Source organism: Aythya fuligula, chromosome 14, assembly GCF_009819795.1.
Source record: "Aythya fuligula isolate bAytFul2 chromosome 14, bAytFul2.pri, whole genome shotgun sequence".
NCBI lineage: Eukaryota > Metazoa > Chordata > Aves > Anseriformes > Anatidae > Aythya > Aythya fuligula.
Window position 1 is genome coordinate 10767952 of NC_045572.1, and position 19281 is coordinate 10787232.

At 65.3% G+C, this 19281-nt stretch overlaps 4 protein-coding genes across 4 annotated transcripts; 1 reads left to right on the plus strand and 3 right to left on the minus strand.

Moving 5' to 3' along the window:
• Positions 1-316: 316 nt before the first annotated feature.
• B4GALT7 (beta-1,4-galactosyltransferase 7) lies at positions 317-2867 on the minus strand. The gene is made up of 6 exons (XM_032197129.1): positions 2821-2867; positions 2359-2697; positions 1539-1764; positions 1217-1300; positions 938-1042; positions 317-797 (listed from the first exon to the last, which is right to left on the minus strand). Exons 1-6 carry the CDS (start codon positions 2865-2867, stop codon positions 642-644), a joined length of 957 nt encoding a protein of 318 aa, XP_032053020.1. The 3' UTR covers positions 317-641.
• A 1098-nt stretch (positions 2868-3965) lies between these two features.
• Positions 3966-7265, minus strand: LMAN2 (lectin, mannose binding 2). Its single transcript, XM_032197130.1, has 8 exons — positions 7115-7265; positions 6909-7027; positions 6699-6816; positions 6119-6198; positions 4941-5102; positions 4654-4768; positions 4253-4372; positions 3966-4181 (listed from the first exon to the last, which is right to left on the minus strand). Exons 1-8 carry the CDS (start codon positions 7263-7265, stop codon positions 4021-4023), a joined length of 1026 nt encoding a protein of 341 aa, XP_032053021.1. The 3' UTR covers positions 3966-4020.
• Positions 7266-8112: 847 nt separating this feature from the next.
• On the minus strand, positions 8113-9960 carry LOC116494906 (ADP-ribosylation factor-like protein 3). Its single transcript, XM_032197044.1, has 6 exons — positions 9943-9960; positions 9458-9601; positions 9259-9375; positions 9118-9168; positions 8248-8433; positions 8113-8160 (listed from the first exon to the last, which is right to left on the minus strand). Exons 1-6 carry the CDS (start codon positions 9958-9960, stop codon positions 8113-8115), a joined length of 564 nt encoding a protein of 187 aa, XP_032052935.1.
• A 1833-nt stretch (positions 9961-11793) lies between these two features.
• Positions 11794-18331, plus strand: RGS14 (regulator of G protein signaling 14). The gene is made up of 15 exons (XM_032196851.1): positions 11794-11846; positions 13158-13179; positions 14138-14292; positions 14377-14469; positions 14700-14843; positions 14935-15084; positions 15222-15342; positions 15436-15560; positions 15629-15826; positions 15912-15988; positions 16091-16217; positions 16424-16505; positions 16706-16764; positions 16921-17035; positions 17240-18331. The coding sequence occupies exons 1-15, from the start codon at positions 11802-11804 to the stop codon at positions 17476-17478; spliced, it is 1752 nt and encodes a 583-aa protein (XP_032052742.1). The 5' UTR covers positions 11794-11801; the 3' UTR covers positions 17479-18331.
• Positions 18332-19281: the final 950 nt, after the last annotated feature.

Below are 19281 nucleotides of genomic sequence, written 5' to 3' on the forward strand. Positions count from 1 at the left end.
ACCAGCCAGGCCAGAGGGACCTTCCCTGCTTCCCCAGCCCTGGATCCCTGCTGCAGTGCCCCCAGGCACCTTCCCGGCAGCCAGACAGGGATGTTTCCCTCCTCCTCCCTATCTTGTGTCCAGCACCCTGGGGCTGGCGTGGCTACTTGGCCCAGGCACCTTCCCCAAGCCTTTCACTGACCCAGACAAGTCCTGAGCCCGCACCACGGCCCTCACACCCCTCTGAAGCAGAGCAGATTGCCTGTCCAGAGGCTGAGCTAGAAATGGCTGCACTGAAACCACTCAGGGGAAGGCAACAGGAAAAAAGTAGCAGTGCTGCGTGTTGCAGGGCATTTACTGACAGATGCCCTGACAGTTCTTTATTGTCCTCTGAACCGGGTGGCAGCTCCGCCACGTCCAGCACAGAATAAAACGCCTCCTGCACCTGCCCTGGGAGGCAGCACCGGCGTTTGCAGCAATGCCACGGAGTCCTGCTCTTGGCCTCTTCTGCTGGTCCCAGCAAAGACAAGTCCTCAGCCCTTTCTGTTCCTCTGCGTCTTGCCAGCACCGCCACGCTCGTCTGCTGCGCAAATCCTGCCTGCTCCAAGCAGCTCGGCGGCAGCCCCGGCGCCTCGGCACGAGCACAGCGCACGGGGACGGGCTCAGCCAAACGTGCACCAGGGGGTCTCGTTTGTGTCACAGTCCAGCAAGATATTAAGGACGGTGCAGGGGGCTCCTGCCACGCTCAGAGCCGTCCGTGACTCGATTTGGTACCGCACGTTGTTCAGGCCTCCCTCCCGGTCCACCTTAAACTGTTCCTGAGGGAGAGAAAAACATGAAACCGCTCAGGAGAAAGCACCCGGTGCCTGGGCGAGGAGCAGGGAGCTGGCGGGGAGGGCTCCGAGCACGTGGTGGTAACAACCTGCGTCTCCCCTGGTGCTCCTCCATCAGGCCTCACCTGCTTCTGCGCAGCGATGCGCTTCTGGTCTCTCTTTCTCCAGGCTGGGTCGTGCAGGTGCTGGAAGGTCTCGTACCCAGTCGTGATTCCAGTGGGGCGGCGAACCTGGAAGCAGAGGAAAGCTTCTGTAAAGCCACTGCAAGCCTGCCCATGCCTGCTGCCACGGCAGGGCACGTGGAGGGGCCCTGCCCCTGTCCCAGCCTCGATAGCTGCAGCAGGGGTCTGGTGGGGAGACGAGGAGAAGAATTCCAACTGAGGAGGCCACGGAGCACAGCTTACCTGGAGACCAGCTCCTTTGATACGTCGGTAAAACTCATCGTCCTCCCGGCCCCAGCCCCAGAAGCGGTTGGACATGCCATTGCACTGAAACGAGAGGGGCATTGTACAGGCCGGGGTCCTGCTCTCCTCCTGCAGCCACAGCACAACTCCTCGTGGCGCAGGGAGCAGACACCAGCACCAGGGACACCTTCAGCTTTCCCCCTCCTGTCCCCGTAGCATTTTGACTCCTTTTCCCCCTTCCCGAGCACAGAGCACAACCTGACTGCGTGCCAAGACCACGTTGTACCCCAAACCGGCCATGGCATCCCACCCACGCGCTCACCATCTCGTAGTGCTGCTTGGTGAGCAGCAGGATGCCACCCACGTAGGTTTTATAGTGGTACAGCGGGTGCAGCTCCGGGGATGCCACGTGGAAGGGCCCTGCCTCGGGGTAGCCGTAGTCCAGCTGCTCGTTGAGGGGCAGGAGGTCGACGTCGTGCATCGCGATGTAGTCGGTGTCATTGCCGCTCTCCAGGAAACCCACGTTGATCAGGGACGCTCTGTTAAACCTGCCGCGGGACCAGGGGCTCTCAGCACCACGCACAGCAGCTGTTATCCCTCCACATCCACCTCCCGTGCCCCACGGCCCCAACCTGGTCCCCAAAAACAGGGGCTGTCACCACAAAGCCCCTCTGTGCACACACAAACACGGTGTCCCCTGGCTGCACAGCCCCGGGTGCCCCAGCTGCCCGTCCTGAGGCTGTGCCCTTGTGCAGGGCTGTGCACGCTCAGCCTAAGAGCAACATACGGAGGTTCAGCCCCTTCCAGCACGAAGGGGTCAAAGGCTGGGAGCAGCACGGGGCAAGCTACAGCACTTCCAGACACCTCAAAGAACTCAGCGTCCCCAGAGGTTGGGGGCTGAGTGGCACCAGGAAGAAAGCTGCAGCATCTGGGGGTACTGAATTGGGGACTGAATTCCCTTCTCGCTTAGGAAGGGCGACAGGGAAGGAAACGAGGCGCTGCTTTGTCCTTCTGTAAGCTTCAGAGCGAGCAGCAGCGGGCAGAGCACCGTGCCACGGCCCCGACTCCGCGCTGTGCGTGCCCCGAGCCCCTCGGTTTGGAGAGGGGGCTCCCCCACTCCCGAGCTTCGTGCTGGGGGGTACCTGAAGTGATCCACCTGGTTGAGCACCAGGATGTGGTGGCGGATCCTCTTCTCGCTCAGGAAGCGGTGCATGTAGGGCACGAAGGCCAGCAGCTCCTCGAAGCGCTCGCGGAAAGGGACGAGCAGGGCCAGGCGGTGGGGACCCCAGGACGGGTCGTCGTCGGTAACCGGGGGGGCTCGGGGCTCGGGAGGGCAGGGGCGGCGGGGGACCCCTCTCCCGGGGGGTGCCCCCTCGCCCGAGCAGCTGAGCTGCAGCCAGAGCAGGGAGGCGAAACCCAGCAGCAGCGCGGCGAAGAAGAGCTGGAAGACGGACACCTTGCCGGGCAGGAGCCCCAGGGACCTGGGGGCACGGCGGGCGGTCAACGGGGATCCCCCGGTGTCCCCCCCATCCCGGTGTCACCCCCCATCCTCCCGGTGTCCCCCCCATATTCCCGGTGTCCCCCCCGTCCCCGTCCCCTCTCACCCGCCGCCGCGCAGGCGGAGCGCAGCCCTGCGGCGGCCCGGCCCCATAGCGGTACCCGGAGGTCCCGGTCCCGGTAAGGGCACCGGTGCCGGTCCCGGTGCCGGGCCACGCTGGCTGAGCCCCGCCGCTCCCCCGGAAACAAGGCCCGGCCCCGCCACCCCGCTGCCTTCCGCCCGCCGGGGGCGGGACGGGGACGGGGGCGGGCCCGGGGGCACGGCGGGGACATCCCCACCCCACACCCCCCCAGCATCATTAGGGACCCCCCTTCCACAATTCCTCCCCGTTTATTTCCCCCATTCCCCCAATTCACTTCCTCCCTTCCCCCAATTCATCCCCTCCCCCCCGTACTCCCCATTCACCCCCACCCCTTCCCCAAAATCCATCCCCAATTCACCCCCTCCTCAACTCATCCCCCCCCCAAATTCCCTCCTCTCCCTTTCCCCCAGTTCACCCCCTCTTCCCCCAAATCCATCCTCCCTTCCCCCCAAATTCACCCCTCCCCAACCCATTCCCCCTATTCATCTCCCCCTTCCCCCAAATTCCTCCCCCCTTTCCCCAGTTCATCCCCTACACGCCTTCCCCCAAATTCACCCCTACTCCTTCCCCATTCACTCCCCCCAATTCACTTCCCTCCCCCAAATTCCTTTCCCCCCAGGAACTAAGAGCTCCTTCTGCTTCGAGGTGCTTACTTACAATCACAGAATCATTAAGGTCAGAAAACACCTCCAAGATCATCTGGTCCCCATTCATTTCCCCCCCAAAATTCATTTCCCACCCCCCCCAGACACAGGCAGAGCCGCAGGTGGTGTCAGTCCTTTAATGCTCTCACAGCCCCGACCCCACACACCCCCTACATTCACGCCCGCTGCCACCAGCCCACCCCCCAAACCCCACCCCGGGCAGCTCAGCAGGTCCTGGGGGGCAAAAGGGGGGGCCCGGAAAGGCAGCGGGAGGCACCCGGCCCAGGCTGCAGGAGATGGGGGCCCCACAAGAATCGCCCCCCCTGGGTCCGGCCCACTGGAGGCCAGGTGTCCGGCAGGAGTTACGGCCACACGGACAGGTAAGAAAATACTTCTTGTATTTCTCAGAAACAGCTTTTAGAAACCACAGTTTGTTTGTTTGTTTGTGTGTTTGTTTGTTTTTTCTACAGCTCCCCATAGAAAAGAAGGGTTTGGGCACAACCACAGCCCCGTTCTTCCTCTAGTAGAAACGCTTGTTCCGCTCCTGGCGCTTCTGGAAGACCACAGCTCCCACCACAGCGCAGACGATGATGCCCAGCAGGGCGCAGAGAAGGAGCAGGAACACCTTCCACCCGGTCAAGGGCCCGCTTCGGAAATTCCCCGTCGGGTCATCCACGTTGTCTGCAAGGAGAGAAAAGTTACAGGGATGCCCCAATCCTCCAGCGGAGGTCTGGGAAGCAACAGAGCCTCACCTTTGGGTGATTTGAGGAGGCTGACGCTTGGCTCAATTTTCGTCCAGTCAACGGTCTCGTCTTCTAGAGGGTGCTCCACCATGAGCTGGAACAGCTTCATGGAGATGATGTCGTGATTGTCTAGGGAACAACCATCAGCACTGGGGACTGCCAGAAGCCTGGAGAAGTGCCCACGCCTCCGGAGCACGCCCGGATCTGTGCTCTGCCAGGCGCAGGTCTCCTTCCCTCCGCAGCCACCCTCACAGCCCAGCTATCGGGCTGTCATTTCGGATGTTCCTCAGCTTTTAGATGCCTCCTTTCCCAGGTTGGTCCCTACCCAGCATGGTTTCAAGAACCACAACAAGGAAAGGAAGGCACCCACAGTGTGATGTGGCAGCAAGCAGCGAGCCAGGCCCACTCACCAGACAGGTCTCCAGTGCCCGCAGAAGCACCGAAGAAGTAGCCGGTGGGCAGCTGGACCCCCGCGATGTCAATGCAGTTCTTCCACTCGTTCTTATCCTCCACGTCTGTCATCACCTGCGAGACAAGGGGGGCTCACCAAGAGTACCAGCTGTCCTCCCACCCAACTGACAGCAATCTTAGAGCCAGAGGTGCTGGAGAGCAGGAGGCTGAGCCTGGAAAACCGCCCCCACCATCAACACCCAGCACTGCCCCGCCGAACGGGCGCGAGGCTCTCCCCGCAGCTCACCGTCAGGCGGCCCCGGGAGTAGCGGATGGCCAGGAAGGTGTCGTGGTTCTGGTTGCGGAGGTCGGCGGTGCAGCCCGCCAGCTCCGTCCAGCGCCCGTCCTTGCTGTGGTCGTAGGTCAGGGAGCCGTTGTTCACCATGGCGGAGATGTAGGGGAAGACGCGCTGCGGGGAGCAGAACGTCGCTGCACAGAGCCCGCGGGAGCCTCCCCCTGCCTGCTCTGAAACCTCGGCAAGAAGTTAGCCCAGCAAGGGAGCTGCACGGCTGCGGAGCCGGCACGGAGAGCAGAACAATTGGATCAAGGCTCCCGTTCTACGTAAAGCTGTTTCTAAAACGAGCGAGAGCTTGTTCTGCTCTAAAGCAGTGGCTTTTTCTCATCTCCTGCGTCGAGGCCCCTCGTGGGCTCACAACAAGGCGAGTGACTTGCAGAGAAAAGACAAAACCGGGTAAAAAGCCTACAAACAGAGCACAGAACCATAACAGGCAGCAATTGCTCATTGCCAGCAAAACCACAGCCACGCTTTTTCAGTCAGTGAGTGGCATACACTGGAAAGGACTGACTGGAGGCAAGTCAACGACTCACTGAGCACAAAGACAAGGGGACAGGGCTGCTTCCAGGTGTTTGTGACATAAGTATTGGGGTTTTGGTATGATAAATCTCCCTAACACCCTCACATTGTCTGACTGTGCTGTAACCAGATCCACAAATGCAAAACAGGGCAGAAGAAAAGGACCACTGCCCCCCTGGGACCGAGCTGTATTTCAACCACAAGTATTTCTGGAGCAGAAAGCCAGCACAGGAGCTTCTCGTTTAGAGACACCTGCGTTGGAAACGGAAACAGCGTGGGATGATCAGAGAGGTTCAAGAAGTGACGCTCAGGATGAGTACCCTTTCAGATGGATTCCTCTAACCCGACTTATTGGTGCAGAGTTCATGCTTGATCCCTGCTGTCCTCCCAGCCAGCAGAGAAAAGGCCTTGGAACCATCTGAGCAGTCAACACCAGGAGATGGAGCAAGCACCTTCTTGTCTCCATTAATGCACATAAATCCTCTGCCAGCTCCCAGAGCAGGAAGAACCACCTGCTCTCACACAGGGAGTTATCCTTGCCCCAGTCATGAAGCACTCGGAACAAGAAACCACGAGGAAATGGCACCGAGTGAGCTCCCTGAACTACTCACCTCTGTTGCTTCATCGTTGGGATAGGTATCAAGGAAAATAGCCAGCCCATGAAAGTTATCCTTGCTGCCAAAGACAGGACCTGGAACAGGGCAGAACAAAGTGAACCAACAGAAGAAATTTGTGCCCAGAAACAAAGAAGCCTTCTGTCACTTCTCAAGGAGCCCAGAGGAAGTTAAGCCTTCCTGTGTGAACAGAAGAAGCTGCGCAATTCTGTGCCCACGTCCTGAAATCCCAAGTTAGGAGGGCTTTGAGGTGCCTTGAAGCCAGCACGAGCGGCTCAGCAAAGCTTAACCAGGCAGCAACTGCATGAGATCAGCAGATACAACACCCGCACTGCTGCACGCAGACAGCTGCTCTTCCCAGGAGCCATCACAGAGACAGGGGTGAGATGCCCACTGGGAAGAGCTGCAGAAGCACTGGTTAGCAGGTGCATGGCTGCAGGCACTCAGCACCAAGGAGATGAAGTGCAGCCAAGGAGAGCTCAACCCCTTGCTCTGGAGCCCCTCCAGCACAGGAGCAGCCCCACGGCCGTTGCAAAGCCTAGATCAGCTGCAGGGCAGCTGCTCACCAGACACCCACCTGGCACCAGGCGCTCCTGCGTGTACCACAGGGCGAGCCCGTCCCCGTGCAGGTTCTTCTTGCCAGCCCCGTGGATCTTGAAGTGGACGTGGAGCTCCCAGTCCTTGAGGAAGCAGGGCTGTGCGGACAGACAGCAGGACAGGGTCAGGACAGCGCTAACGGGGAGCCCCCCGTGCCTCCCACCCCCCTCACCCCCAGCCCGGTGCTCACCACTCGGTTCCAGATGGAGCCCTCCCGGCTGCGCTCGTCAGGCGTGAGGCGCACGTACTGGCTGGTGACCATGGTGCTGCCCTGGAAGTCCCACAGCGGCATGGCGGCCGAGCCCGCGCCTGCAGCGGGCACAGGGAGCGCGCCTCAGCACCGGGCCCGGTTCCACCCCCGGTGTCGTCCCCCGTCCCCCCCCGGTCCCCGCTCACCCTGGTACGGCTTCATCAGCGAGTGCTCGCGCTTCAGGTGCTCGCTGTTGCCGTCCGTCAGCTCGGCGGGCGCGGGCCCGGCCCCCGCCAGCAGCAGCACCGCGGCCGCCCACAGCCGCGCACCCGCACCCGCTCCTGCCGCCGCCGCCATGCTCCGCTTCCGCCTTCCGCCCCGCCCCGCCCTCCCGCTGAGCGGCGGGCCGCGCGGCCAATCAGCGAGCGCTACACCGCCGAGAGCCCGCCCCCCTCGGGGGGTGCCGCCTATGGGCGGAGGGAGAGGCGCCTCCCGGCGTGCAGTGCGCGGCGGTGGGAGCGAGGGATGCTGGGAGATGTAGTCCGCTCGGACTGCGCCTCGTGGTGGTGCCGCCTCCTCCCCTGCCGGCAGCGCTGTTGCCATGGCAACGCCTCACAAGATGGCGGCGGGCCTTGGGGCCTGCAGCCGTCGCCATAGGAAGGGATGGCTGAGGCCGTGTGGGGTCACGGGCTTTATTGAGAGCCACCCACGGCCGTTAAGCTCCACAGCTTGTCTCGTAGAATCACAAAATCCTTCTCATCGAACCATTAGGGTTGGAAAAGCCCTCCAAGACCGTGTAGTCCAACCACCCCCTGCCACCACTGTCACCAAACCGTGTCCCCAAGCACCACGTCCAGCCTCTCCGTGGACACCCCCAGGGTTGGTGACCCTGGGCAACCCGTCCCAATGTCTGACTGCTCTTCTGGGGAGGCAGCAGCCACCTCCTGCAGGAATGGAGGGGTTCGGCTGCATCTTTATCTGGGGTGTGCAGAGTGACGTGGGCAGACAAGCAGTGAAAGACTAGGTGAAAAAACCCATGTGAGAAACCCATGTGAAAAACCCATGAAAAAAAGGTGAAAAACCCATCTGAGCAAGAGTTTGAGGCTCAGGGCCCCGTCAAGCCTTTGGGTGGAATATGGGGACCAGGGCAGTTGGCGATGGCTTAGGGACCCGCAGCTCAGTCCAGTCTGGCACTTCCCAGCTCTCACTTCTTCCTGCTCATGATCTGGCTGGAAATCCAGTTCATCCCATCCTGGAAGGAAGAGAGATGTGAGCACAGCCCCAGAGCACGGCAGGCCCTTAGGTCCTGTCCCACCCTGCAGTGCCCTCGCCTCTCTACCTGCACTCCTTCCCCGGACAGGGCTGAGCAGGCCTGGATCTGCCATTCCCGGTCCCGGTAGGTGTGGAGGCTCAGCCCTTCGGCGATTTCAGCCGCAGGTGCTGCCGTCACCAGGTCCTGCTTGTTGGCAAACACCAGCAGTGGGACCCCTGTGAGAGACTCGTCCTCGGTGAGCTCAGCCAGCTCCTGCCAAGAGATAACCCTGTCCCAGGAGTGCTGCCCCCCAGCAGGCTGGGGCAGCTCGCTCCCCACAACCCAAATCCAAAGATGCCGTGAGATCTCCATATCCCAAGGGGCAGATGTGCACCCCTGAAGCTACATCTGCCCCACAGAGAATCTGGAGCCGCTCTCAGCATCACCTGGGGGATAAACACACCCGGCACCGAGTGCGCCTTGGGCAAAGGGCAGCGGCAGGAGGCTGCTGTCAGCCCCGGCTGTCTGGCGCACCCACGCCTCCGTTCCAGGCGGCGTTTGGTGTCAGCACAGCCTTGACTGGCACTGGGAGTCTCACCTTCGGTTTTACTTTCCAGGTTTTGTAATTCTGAGTTCACTACTTGAGCTTCAAGGAGGAAAGCTTTGCTTTGTCGTATGGCTCCCCTGGTGCTGGGAGGATTCCCATGAGAGGCAGTCACCCACCCCCATGTTGGGCACTCCTGAGGCATCACTCCCAGCTCCAGTAAAATTCGGAGAGCTGGCTGGGGCAGAGCTGCGTGCCCTTCCTGTGCACCTATGGGGACAGCTTGGCCCAGGGGACAGCCTGTAGCAGTCACAGGGAACATCCTCGCTCCCCGCTTCAGCCTCCAGCAGCTGGCAGTGCCACGTCCGAGCCCCCGACCCCACCACCCCCCCTTAATCCAGCCCCCCTCATACCTGCCCCGTCTCCTCAAAGCGCTTCTGGTCTGCGCTGTCAATGACATAAATCTGCCGGGGGGGACAAAAGGGACAGTGGGCAGCCCCTCCTTGCCTCTGCCTGCTGCAGGGGCTTCGCTGCAGCACAGCTCCAGCACTCACCAGCAGGTCGGTGCTGCCCAGGTACTTCCTCCAGTAGGGGCGGACGGAGCGCTGCCCCCCGATGTCCCAGACGTTCAGCTTGAAGCCGTGCGAGTGGATGCTCTTGATGTTGAACCCCTGCGTGGGGAACCAAACCCCGGCGTCACCCAAGGACCTGCCTCGCATGGTCCTGCCTCGCGTGGTCCGCAGCAGCCCCTACCTGGGTGGGGGTGATGGTGGTGACCTCCTCGGATGCCAGGCGTTTCAGCAGCGTGGTCTTGCCCGCGTTGTCCAGCCCCAGCAGGACGATGCGGAGCTCCTGCCCCGGGGAGCCCCGCAGCCTCTGGATGACGGAGAGCAGCCCCTGGGAGCGCGGGGGGCTGGGGGAGCCCTGCGGGGTGCCGGGTCGCTGCAGAGCACCCTCGTTTCGGTGGGGGGATCTGGGTGCTCTGTTGGTCATTTTCCCCGTGTCTACAGCCCGAGTGAGCTCCAGGACTTAGTCCCGAGGTGCCCAAGCTTGAGGTTACCCCACCTCAGATAAACCCAGCCTGTCCCCCTCCCCTGGGTGGGCTGTCCCTGTCCCCTGGGAGCCTGGCCAGCTCCTGGCAGGCTGGGGGCTGAGTCTTGGCCCTGCTCTGCCAGCCAGGAGCTGGTGCCAGCGCAGCCGCCCTGGGGCAGGCGGGGTGTAGCCAGACCCCCCCTCACCTTCTGCACCTCGCCCATGGTCTGGGAGCGGCTGCAGCCCGCGGCACGCCTCAGGGGATGCCGGGGGGCATCTGCGTGACTGGCACGCTCCCCATCCCTGGGGGAGGAAGAGGATTACGGGCTCCAGAATTAGCTGCTGTTTCTCCATTTACCCACAGCATTGAATAATGCCCTCGGCAAATCCCCCAGCCAGCTGTCACCCAGCCGTCACCTCCCCCTGCTCCCTACCCCCAGGATAAACCGGGGGGCACCGAGGATAAACCGGGGGGGCACCGAGCGTCCCCTCTCCCCACGGCACGAGTGCAGCAGGAGGACGCGGTACCTGGGCATCGTGGGCACGATGCTCTGGCAGAGCATGGCCAAGGGACACGGAGTGTCACAGCCAGGACACGGCTGTCCCCAGGAGAGGCCCTGCGGCCCCAGCCGGGATGGCGGAGGCAGGCAGAGCCTCTCGGCGTGTGGAGCTGGCCCAGAAAGGGCCGACGCCTCCTCCAGCACATCCCGGTCCCCACATTCCACTCGCATCAGCAGGATGAGGTGACACCAGCAGCCACAACCCATCCCCTCGGCCCCGCGGCGCCAGACGGCGCCGAGCAGAGCTCAGCAGGGACGAGCGCCAGCCCAGAGCCCAAAGCCCTGCTGGAGTCACCGGCACAGGGATGCCACGGGCAGGGGACGGGGATGGAAGGAGGGCAGCAGGACTGCACCCCTCACCCCAGGCACATCCTGTGGGGCCAGAATCCCGCTCCCTGCATCCCACTGCCTGCATCCCGGAGCGTGGCAGGAGGCGACGCCAGGGCACGGCTGGCCAAAGCCACCCTGGGCCACGTCAGCTTCTCCCATCCGAGGGAAACCACCGGGCTGCTGGCAGCCAGCAGGGGACGGGGTGTGGAGGGGCACAGGCACCAATGTCCCCAGCAGCCCACCCTAACCCCAATGGGGCAGGGGTCTCACCCAGTCGCCATTTGGGATAAAAACACGAAAATACATGAATCCAGCGGTGCATTCGCTCTCACTGCGGCTCGGTCCCCGGCTCAGGTTTCCTAGCAGAGGTTACCCTTTGCGGGGAGGGCCGTGAGTCACGCACCCGGGGTGAGACATTTTTATTTATAACTCCCGTCACGGAGCCAAGGCAAACAACGGGACGGCGAGAGGCGCGAGCGGCCTCGGCCTCGCCACCGTGTGCGTGCTGCTGGCGTTAACGCTTCGGCTGTCCCCACACTGGCACCAGCTGCCCGGGGGCTCACCCCACACCTTGCACCCCAAACACCCACATCCCCGTGAGCGCGGTGCTCGCGCTTCACCCGGTTCCTCATATCTCCCACCAAACCCTACAAAACCCTACAAAACCTGCCCAAAATCCCCTCCTGCTTGCCGCCGGGCACCGAACCGCGGCCACAGCTCCGTGCTGAGCGTGGCTCGACCCCAGCACCCCCGGTACCGGCGGTTCCCCACGGGGCACGGGGGCACCCCCAGAACCAGGAGCCGGTGCCCGGTGCCCTGCGGGGGAACCCGGGGCGGGGAGCGAGAGGGCGGCGGCGCCGGTGCCGTTCCCGGAGCCATCCCCGGAGCCGGTGCCGGTGGCGGTCCCGTTCCCGGTGGCGGCGTCGGGAGGGCGGCTCCGCTCCCCCCTCGGCTGCGGTCTGGGTTCCCATAGCGACATTTCCTGTGGCAGCCGAAAGCGGCAGTGCCGGCGGTGCCGGGGGTGCCGGGAGGGCCGGGCCGGTCGCGCCGCGCCACCGGGCGGGGATGCTGCGGGGCGCCGGGCCGAGCCGGTAACCCGCCGGGACCGGGACCGGCACCGGCACCGGCACCGGGACCGCTACCGGCACCGGCACCGGCACCGGGCCGTGCCAGGGATGCAGGGCAAGGGCAAGCTGCTGCTGGTCCACAACGGGCGCATGGTGAGCGCCACCGGGAACCGGGAGCGCACCGGGAGGAGTTCACGGGGTACCGGGGGTGGGCGCGGGGATGGGGATGGGGATGGGGCAGGAGGGGGCTGTGGGGATGGGGGGTGTGGGGATGGGGTGAGGAGGCGCTGCTGGGGTGGGTGGGTGGAGATGTGTGGGGTTGGGTGAGCGGGGATGGGTGTGTGGGGCTGGGGAGTGTGGGGCTGGGGGTTTGGGGATGGGGGGTTTGGGGATGGGGAGTTAGGGTTGGAGAGTTTGGTGCTGGGGAGTTTGGGGATGGGGAATTTGGGGATGGGGAAATTGGTGCTGGGGAGTTTGGGGATGGGGAGTTTGGGGATGGGGGGTTTGGGGATGGGGAGTGTGGGGCTGGGGGGTTTGGGGCTGGGGGAGTTTGGGGCTGGGGGGTTTGGGGCTGGGGAGTTTGAGGTTGGTGACTGTGGTGCTGGGGAGTTTGGGGCTGGGCGGTGTAGGGCTGGGCGGTTTAGGGCCAGGGAGTTTGGGGTGTGTACCAGGGATGGATGGGGATGGGGAAGAGCAAGGATGGGGCGAGGTGGGGCTGTGGGGTTGGAGATGGACGAACGGGGCTGGGAGGTGCGGGGCTGCCACAGGGGGCACGGCAGGGGCCTGGGGGTGGGCTACCAGGGGGCAAGGGGCGTGTTACGGGGCTGGGGTAGGAGGTAGCGGGGCCGGGGTGCGTGGGGCTGGGCTGGGGGCTGCAGGGCAGGCTGGGGTGCATGGGGCTGGGGGGACACTGGCTGGCCAGGCCCAGGGCACGGCTCCAGGGTGGCTCAGGGGGGCGATGGGCGGCCGGCACGCCCCATGCGGGCTCTACTCATCTCCCCGGGGTGCCACGTCCCCAAGGGAGGTGCCCGGGGCAGCCCAAGGGATGCTGCAGGACCCGGAGGTGCCCTCTCCTGGGTGCTGGCTCTCCAGTAGCCCCAGGCCCCGAAGCAGCGAGCAGTTTGCCTGCCTGGGGCTGTGGTTCTCCTTCCTTCCCTCCCCTCCTCCCCTCCTCTTCCTGTGCCGGGGAGGCTGCTTCTCTCCTCCCCGGGTAGCTGCGGGGTTGTGGCCGATAGCATCTGCCCTTTCCCCATCGCTGAGCCCAGGCGCACACCGGTGGGGAGAAAGGCTGCGTGCTCCTCGGGAGCCCCCCACGGCTGCTCGCCGTGCTGGGGGGGAGCCCCACGGCCTGCCCCCACACCATGGGGCAGCAGCCCCAAATTGCACGGGGCGGTGTTTGCCGGCGGCTCGGCCCCTGGCCCCAGCTCCTCGCCCTCCCTCACACCTCTCCTCTCCACCCCACAGGGCCCGGCCGTGTCGGATGGAGGTAAGGCTGCTCCTCGCATCCTCACCCGGGGAGGGGGAAGCCCCGCTGGGCCCGGCTCCCCCCTGCTCGGATGGGGCTCTGGGTGTTGGCTTGGGGCACGCAGAGCCCGGTCGCTGCGGGGGGAGGCTGTCTGTTTGCCAAGTCATGCCTGGCCTCGGGCAGAACAAGAAGGGCAGAGAGCTTGGCAAAGCAGCGAGCTGCCTCCTCTGCTGGGGGGGCGCTGGGATGCTGCCCCCCTCCCGCTGGCTCTACCAGGAGACTCCCCCTGTGCGCCCCGAGCTCCTCTGGCAAGCGACCCCCTGCTCCCCGTTGCCACCAGTCAGACCCGAGCAGGAGCTGGCTGGCCGTGGGGACTTCCCTCTTTTAGGAGGAGGGCTGCGTTTGAATGCACTCATCTCTGTTCCCCTCGGCGTCCTCTAAGGCCTGGGCTGACCATTTCTGTGCCCACAGCGGCCAGGGCCAGAGGAGCGGAGAAGGGAAATCGAGGCACAGCGCGGTCGCGGTGCCAGAGGAGCCCCCCACCCACCCTCCCCGCCAGCCTGCCCCTCGTCTCCCTGCCCTTCTGCTTCCCCTCCCCGCTGGGCGCCTTCCCCACGCGCTGCTTTGTTCCCCTGGGAGATGAGTCACACGTGGAGTGACGGTGACAGCCCCGGGAGGGAGCGCTGTCACCGGGAGGGATTGCTGTCACGCCGGAAGGTGTCGGCTGTGCCACCACGGCGCTGTGCCACCACGGTGCTGTGCCATCACGGCACTCATCTGCATGGAGCAGCAGCTCGGCTCCTCGTGCTCCCACCCCGACACCTCGCAGGCTCAGGGCAGCCCATACGGGGCAGATGAACCTGGGGCAGGCACCGGGGGCTGTGGGCACCTCGGGGCTGAATTAGCCCTGGCCACGCGTGCCCCCAAACAGGGTGGCCACGATGCTCAGCCACCGGACCTGAGCCTTTCTCTCTCCCAGAATTAAATGCCTCCAGGGCCCGGGGCAGCAACCACAGCGTGAACAGCCTGCCCGCCCCGCAGAGCACCTGCAGCTCCGCGCACGGCTCCGTGAGCAGCTGGGCAGAGTCCTTCGAGACGCTGCTGCAGGACCGCGTGGCTGTCACCTACTTCACCGTGAGTGCCGCAGCCCAGACCCCACACCAGCCCTGCAGCCGTCCTGGCCTCCAGCATCCCTCACGCAGCTCTCTGCCCCCCCAGGAGTTCCTCAAGAAGGAGTTCAGCGCCGAGAACGTCTACTTCTGGCAGGCATGCGAGCGCTTCCAGCAGATCCCGGCCAGCGACACGCAGCAGGTAGCGGCCCCGCAGCTGAGGCTGCAAATCCCTGGCACGGGAGGTTGGGTCTCTTCTGGTCAGGACAAGGGGATGGAGCAGCGCGTTGTGCCCAGAGCTCGGTGCTGGATGTGGGGCCGATGCCGGTCCCCCAGCTGTGAGGTGGCCCTGGTGGGGACTTGGCCCAGTGCTCAGGGGCTCGGAGGAGAGGGGAGGGGGCTCCTGGCCTCATCCTGACCTCCCTCTCCCAGCTGGCGCAGGAGGCACGGCGGATCTACGACGAGTTCCTCTCCAGCCACTCGGTGAGTCCCGTCAACATCGACAGGCAGGCTTGGATCGGGGAGGACATGCTGGCCACCCCCTCCCCAGACATGTTCCGCCTCCAGCAGCTCCAGGTGAGACAATCTCTCCCCCCAAGCCCCACTCCAGCAGCCCCCCAGGGAGCCATGGGCTGGGGCGCTGAGCGGGCACCTCCTCCCCTCGCAGATCTTTAACCTGATGAAGTTCGACAGCTACACGCGCTTCGTGAAGTCCCCCCTCTACCAAGCCTGCCTGAGGGCCGAGAGCCAGGGGCAGCCCCTGCCGGACCTGCGGCCCCACTCCCGCAGCAGCAGCCCCCCCCCAGACCTCAGCAAGGTGAGCGGGATGCAAAGGGGGGGACACGATCCCATCCTGGGGCCGGGCACCATCCCCACCATGTCACAAGCCTGGCCACGGGCTGAGGACAGAGACGTGGCGGGGGACGGAGGCTGAGCTTCCTCTCCGCACCCTAGAAGTCGAAGTTGAAGCTGGGGAAGTCCCTGCCTCTCGGCGTGGAGACGGCCGGCAGCGGGGCCACCCGCAGCCCCCGCCGCTCCTTCCGCAAGGGCGAGCGACGGGAGCCCTCCTGGGCAGGTAGGCGCCGCGCGGGGCAGTGGGGGACAGCCCCGTCCCCACGCAGTCCCCATCCCCGTGCCATTCCCATCCACGGATGTCCGCTTGTCCTAGACGGGGGAGAAGGCGGTGGAAGCGCCGTGCTGTGGCGAGAGTCTCAGGGCTCCCTCAACTCCTCCGCCAGCCTGGACCTGGGTTTTCTCTCCTCGGCCGGCACGGCCGCCAGCCCCTGGACGGAGGTGAGTCCTCGCCGCGCCAGCCCTGTGCCATCACTGGCCCTGCTGACAGAGCCTCTCCCATCCCGCAGGGCCATCGCAAGAGCCTGGGGGGCAGCGAGGCCGAGGCCAAGCCCACCAAGTACTGCTGCGTCTACCTGCCCGACGGCACGGCCTCGCTGGCCGCCGTGCGGCCCGGCCTCTCCATCCGCGACATGCTGGCCGGGATATGCGAGAAGCGAGGCTTCAACCTCCCCGACATCAAGGTGTACCTGGTGGGCAACGAGCAGGTACGGGGCAAGGGGGGGCTCCGGGCAGCGGGGATGGCAAAGCGGGGATGTTGCCAGGAGCCTGCTGATGCGTTGGCTCTTGCAGAAAGCGTTGGTGCTGGACCAGGAGTGCTGCGTGCTGGCAGACCAGGAGGTGAAGCTGGAGAACAGGATCAGCTTTGAGTGAGTGTCCTTTTCGGGATGAATGCCTTCCAGGCCACGTCGCCCGCCCCAACCTCCCTGCAGAGCCGCTGACACCTCTCACGTCTTCTTCCTTCCCCGCAGCCTGGAGATCTCCTCCCTCAGCAAGACCATCCGCATCACGGCCAAGTCCACCAAGCGCATCCGGGAAGCGCTGCAGCCCGTGCTGGGCAAATACGGCGTCAACGTGGAGCTGGCGCTGCTGCGCCGGGTGAGGGCAGCCACAGCGCTGGGCTGGGGGGTCCGGGGGGGTCTCAGCGATCCGTGCTGAGCTGGGCAGCACCGGGTGGGTGCGCTGGGTGCCGGGCAGCCCCCAAACTGGAGGGGCTGTGGCCGGCGAGCTGTGACATTGGTGCCATGGGCACCCTTGCCACGCGCCATGTCACAGCGGTGTGACATTGGGGTTCCCCGTTGCAGCAAGGTGAGTCGGCAGCGCTGGACCTAGAGAAGCTGGTCAGCACGGTGGCTGCGCAGAAACTCGTCCTGGAAACGCCATCAGGTAACGCTTGGGGACAGCCGTGTCCCCTCCCGAGCCATGTCACTCCCCAGAGCTGTGCCAGCACCCTGAGCTGTGTCCCTGGCCCATCCTGCTCACGGGGCCGGGCTGCTTTCTGCTGGCCACGGCTCCTGCTCCCTGCGTGGGCTCTGTCGCATCACCAGCCAGGCCCAAAATTTTGATCCCCACCCTACACCTTGCAGACATGAGAGTGACAGAGAGCGCCGAGGCTGCAGCCGCCCTCTCCCCGCTGCGCAGCGAGGTGAGTCCCGGCTCTGCCCTGGTCAGGAGGGGAGATGCCCCGGGCTGTGGGGGTGCTGTGGGGAAGGGGTGCCCGCTGCAGGGGCAGGAGCAGGCTGCTGTGGGGTGGAGGAACGCTGCCTCCCTGCCCCGTGCTGAGCTGGGCCACTCATCACAGGAGGGAAGCCCGACAGGAGCAGAGGCCGACGCGCCGTGGGGGCTGCCCTCCTCCTCCTGCAGGCCCCGGTCCTCGGCTGCCACCAACCTGAACCGCCGCACCTACGACTTGGAAGGTGAGAGCTGGCGCACCCCAAACCCACGGGATTGGGGCAAAACACGGGGCGGTGAGGGGAGCAGGGTCCCTGCTGCGTGAGGTCCCATGGGCGCAGGGTCCCGTGGAGAGGCTACGGGTGCTGCTTTTGGGGTCACATCAGGCCAAGGCTTTTAGGAGCGGGTGGCGGTGCCGGGCTGAGGTGCGTGTCCTGCTTTTCCCCCAGGGCTGGTGGAGCTGCTGAACCGTGCCCAGAGCTGCCGGGCCAACGACCAGCGGGGGCTGCTCTCCAAGGAGGACCTGGTGCTGCCTGACTTCCTCCAGCTGCCGGGGCAGGACGGCAGCGCCTGCGGGGGCTCCGATCAGCCCAACGCCTCTCACCCGGGATCCCAGGGGAGCAACCACCCCGGCCCCACCAAGGATCCCACGTCGGCTCAGCCCGCGGTCAAGCAGGAGCCCCGGTGAGCCCTGCCCCACGCCCGCACCCAGCGCCTGGCGCCGCCGACACTGCCCGGACCGCAGATTCGTCCACGTCCCGTCCCAAACTCGTGTCGTGTTGCTGTGAGTGGTCGAGCAGCTGCCGTGCCCCTCGGTGGGGCCACATCCCGGTGCACGTCCAGGGAGTCCTGTACATAGTTTGAGCCCCCCCCTGCTGCAAAGCACTCGGCAGCGTCCCGCGCGCGCCTGGCACTGCCCTGCCCGGTGCTTCTGCCTCCCCTGCCTGGGGCAGGGCTGCCTCGGGGTGAATCCTGCTTGCGCCAGGCTGGCACGGCCCCACGGGAAGCAGCCTGCTAGCCGAAGGGCATGCGGGATGGAGAGGATGTGGGTGGATGGGGTGGCAGGGCAGGGCAGCCCTAAGCCCCCGTGCCATGGGCAGGCAGGGACGGGAGAGCGGGTGGGGATGGACCTAGCCCCATCCCAGCAGTGGGTTCCCATGGCAAGACCCTGCATGGGGGGGAGCTGCAGAAACGGCCCCCTGCCCTGTCTCTGCTGGGGCAGTGGGCTCTCAGCCTTTGGGGCCAGGCTTGCCCTGTGCTGGAGGTGCCGGAGCAGCGCAGCACCTCTGGGTGCTGAGCATCTCAGCCTGCCCGGGGTGCTGCCGGGTGCCCGGCGTGCCCAGCCTGCCCGCGTGGCCAGACCCGGCTGCGCCCTGGGCCACCGCTCGGTCCCCACTGCCCGGCCAGAGGCAGAGGGGTGGCCCAGGGCAGCCTCCTGGGGGGGAGCACAGCCCCCAGGCCGGCCCCCAGGGCTGGCACAGAGCCCTCGTGTGTCTCCGTGGTGCTGCTCGGTCCTGTCCGTGGTGTGAAACCGGGGGAAATAAAGAGCATTGCCTGGAAGCACTTCTCTCGCCTTCCTTCCTGCCCCACTGGGGAGCCAGGCTGCGCCCGGGGTGGCTCCGGGGGTGGCCAAGGGATGCTTCTGGTGGCATCACCTCCATGCACCCCAAATACCCCACAAAGCCCCTCGGGGCCAGCCCCTACACCCCTGCCGGTGGCCGTACAGCCCCCAGATGTGCCGCCCTGCCTGCGGGAAGGGGCAGCACCAGCAGCCCCATTTCTCAGCCCCACAGTGTTGTAGGGCACACCGCAGGACTGGTAGGACTTCAGCCCCGAGCCTGTCAATGAGTGACAGCCCGGGCTGCCAGGGCCTCGCGGGTTAATGATTGTGGGGGCAACCAGGCAGCGGCCACCGCAGCCCCCAGGGACAGGGCACACGCGGCCACTGGCTGGTTTGGGGGCTGTGGGGTGGTCCCAGGCTGCACCCCATGGTTGGAGGGACCCCCACGGCCCTTTTATCCCAGAGGCCAGGCAGTGGCTGCTCCTGGGGGTGTAGCCTGGCAAGGGGCAGGGGGTAGCAGGCTGGCTTAGCCATGGACTGTCCCCAGGCACCGCCAGCACCCTGGGTACCTGCGGGGTCTCCCCTTGTGTCTGTAAAACCTTCATGCCTGGCTTTTTTGGGGTACGGAGCTGACAAATTACTCTGTGAGCCACGGCCGAGGGGCACGTCCTCATCCCACTAATCCCAGCACACGGATGGCACTGTCCCCTCTGGATCTTGCATGGCACAAGGCGCTGGGGACGAAGCGCTGCCCCCAGCTGGGTGCCCTGCTGCGCCCACACACCCCGGCAGGACCGGGGTACCCTCGTCCTGCATCACACTTGTCCCTCGGTCCCCGCAGCGCCCAGGGAGCAGCGTGTGCTGCCAGGCTGACCCAGGCCAGGGTCACGCAGTGCTCCACGCCCCGGTGGGCACGGCTTGAGGCACAAC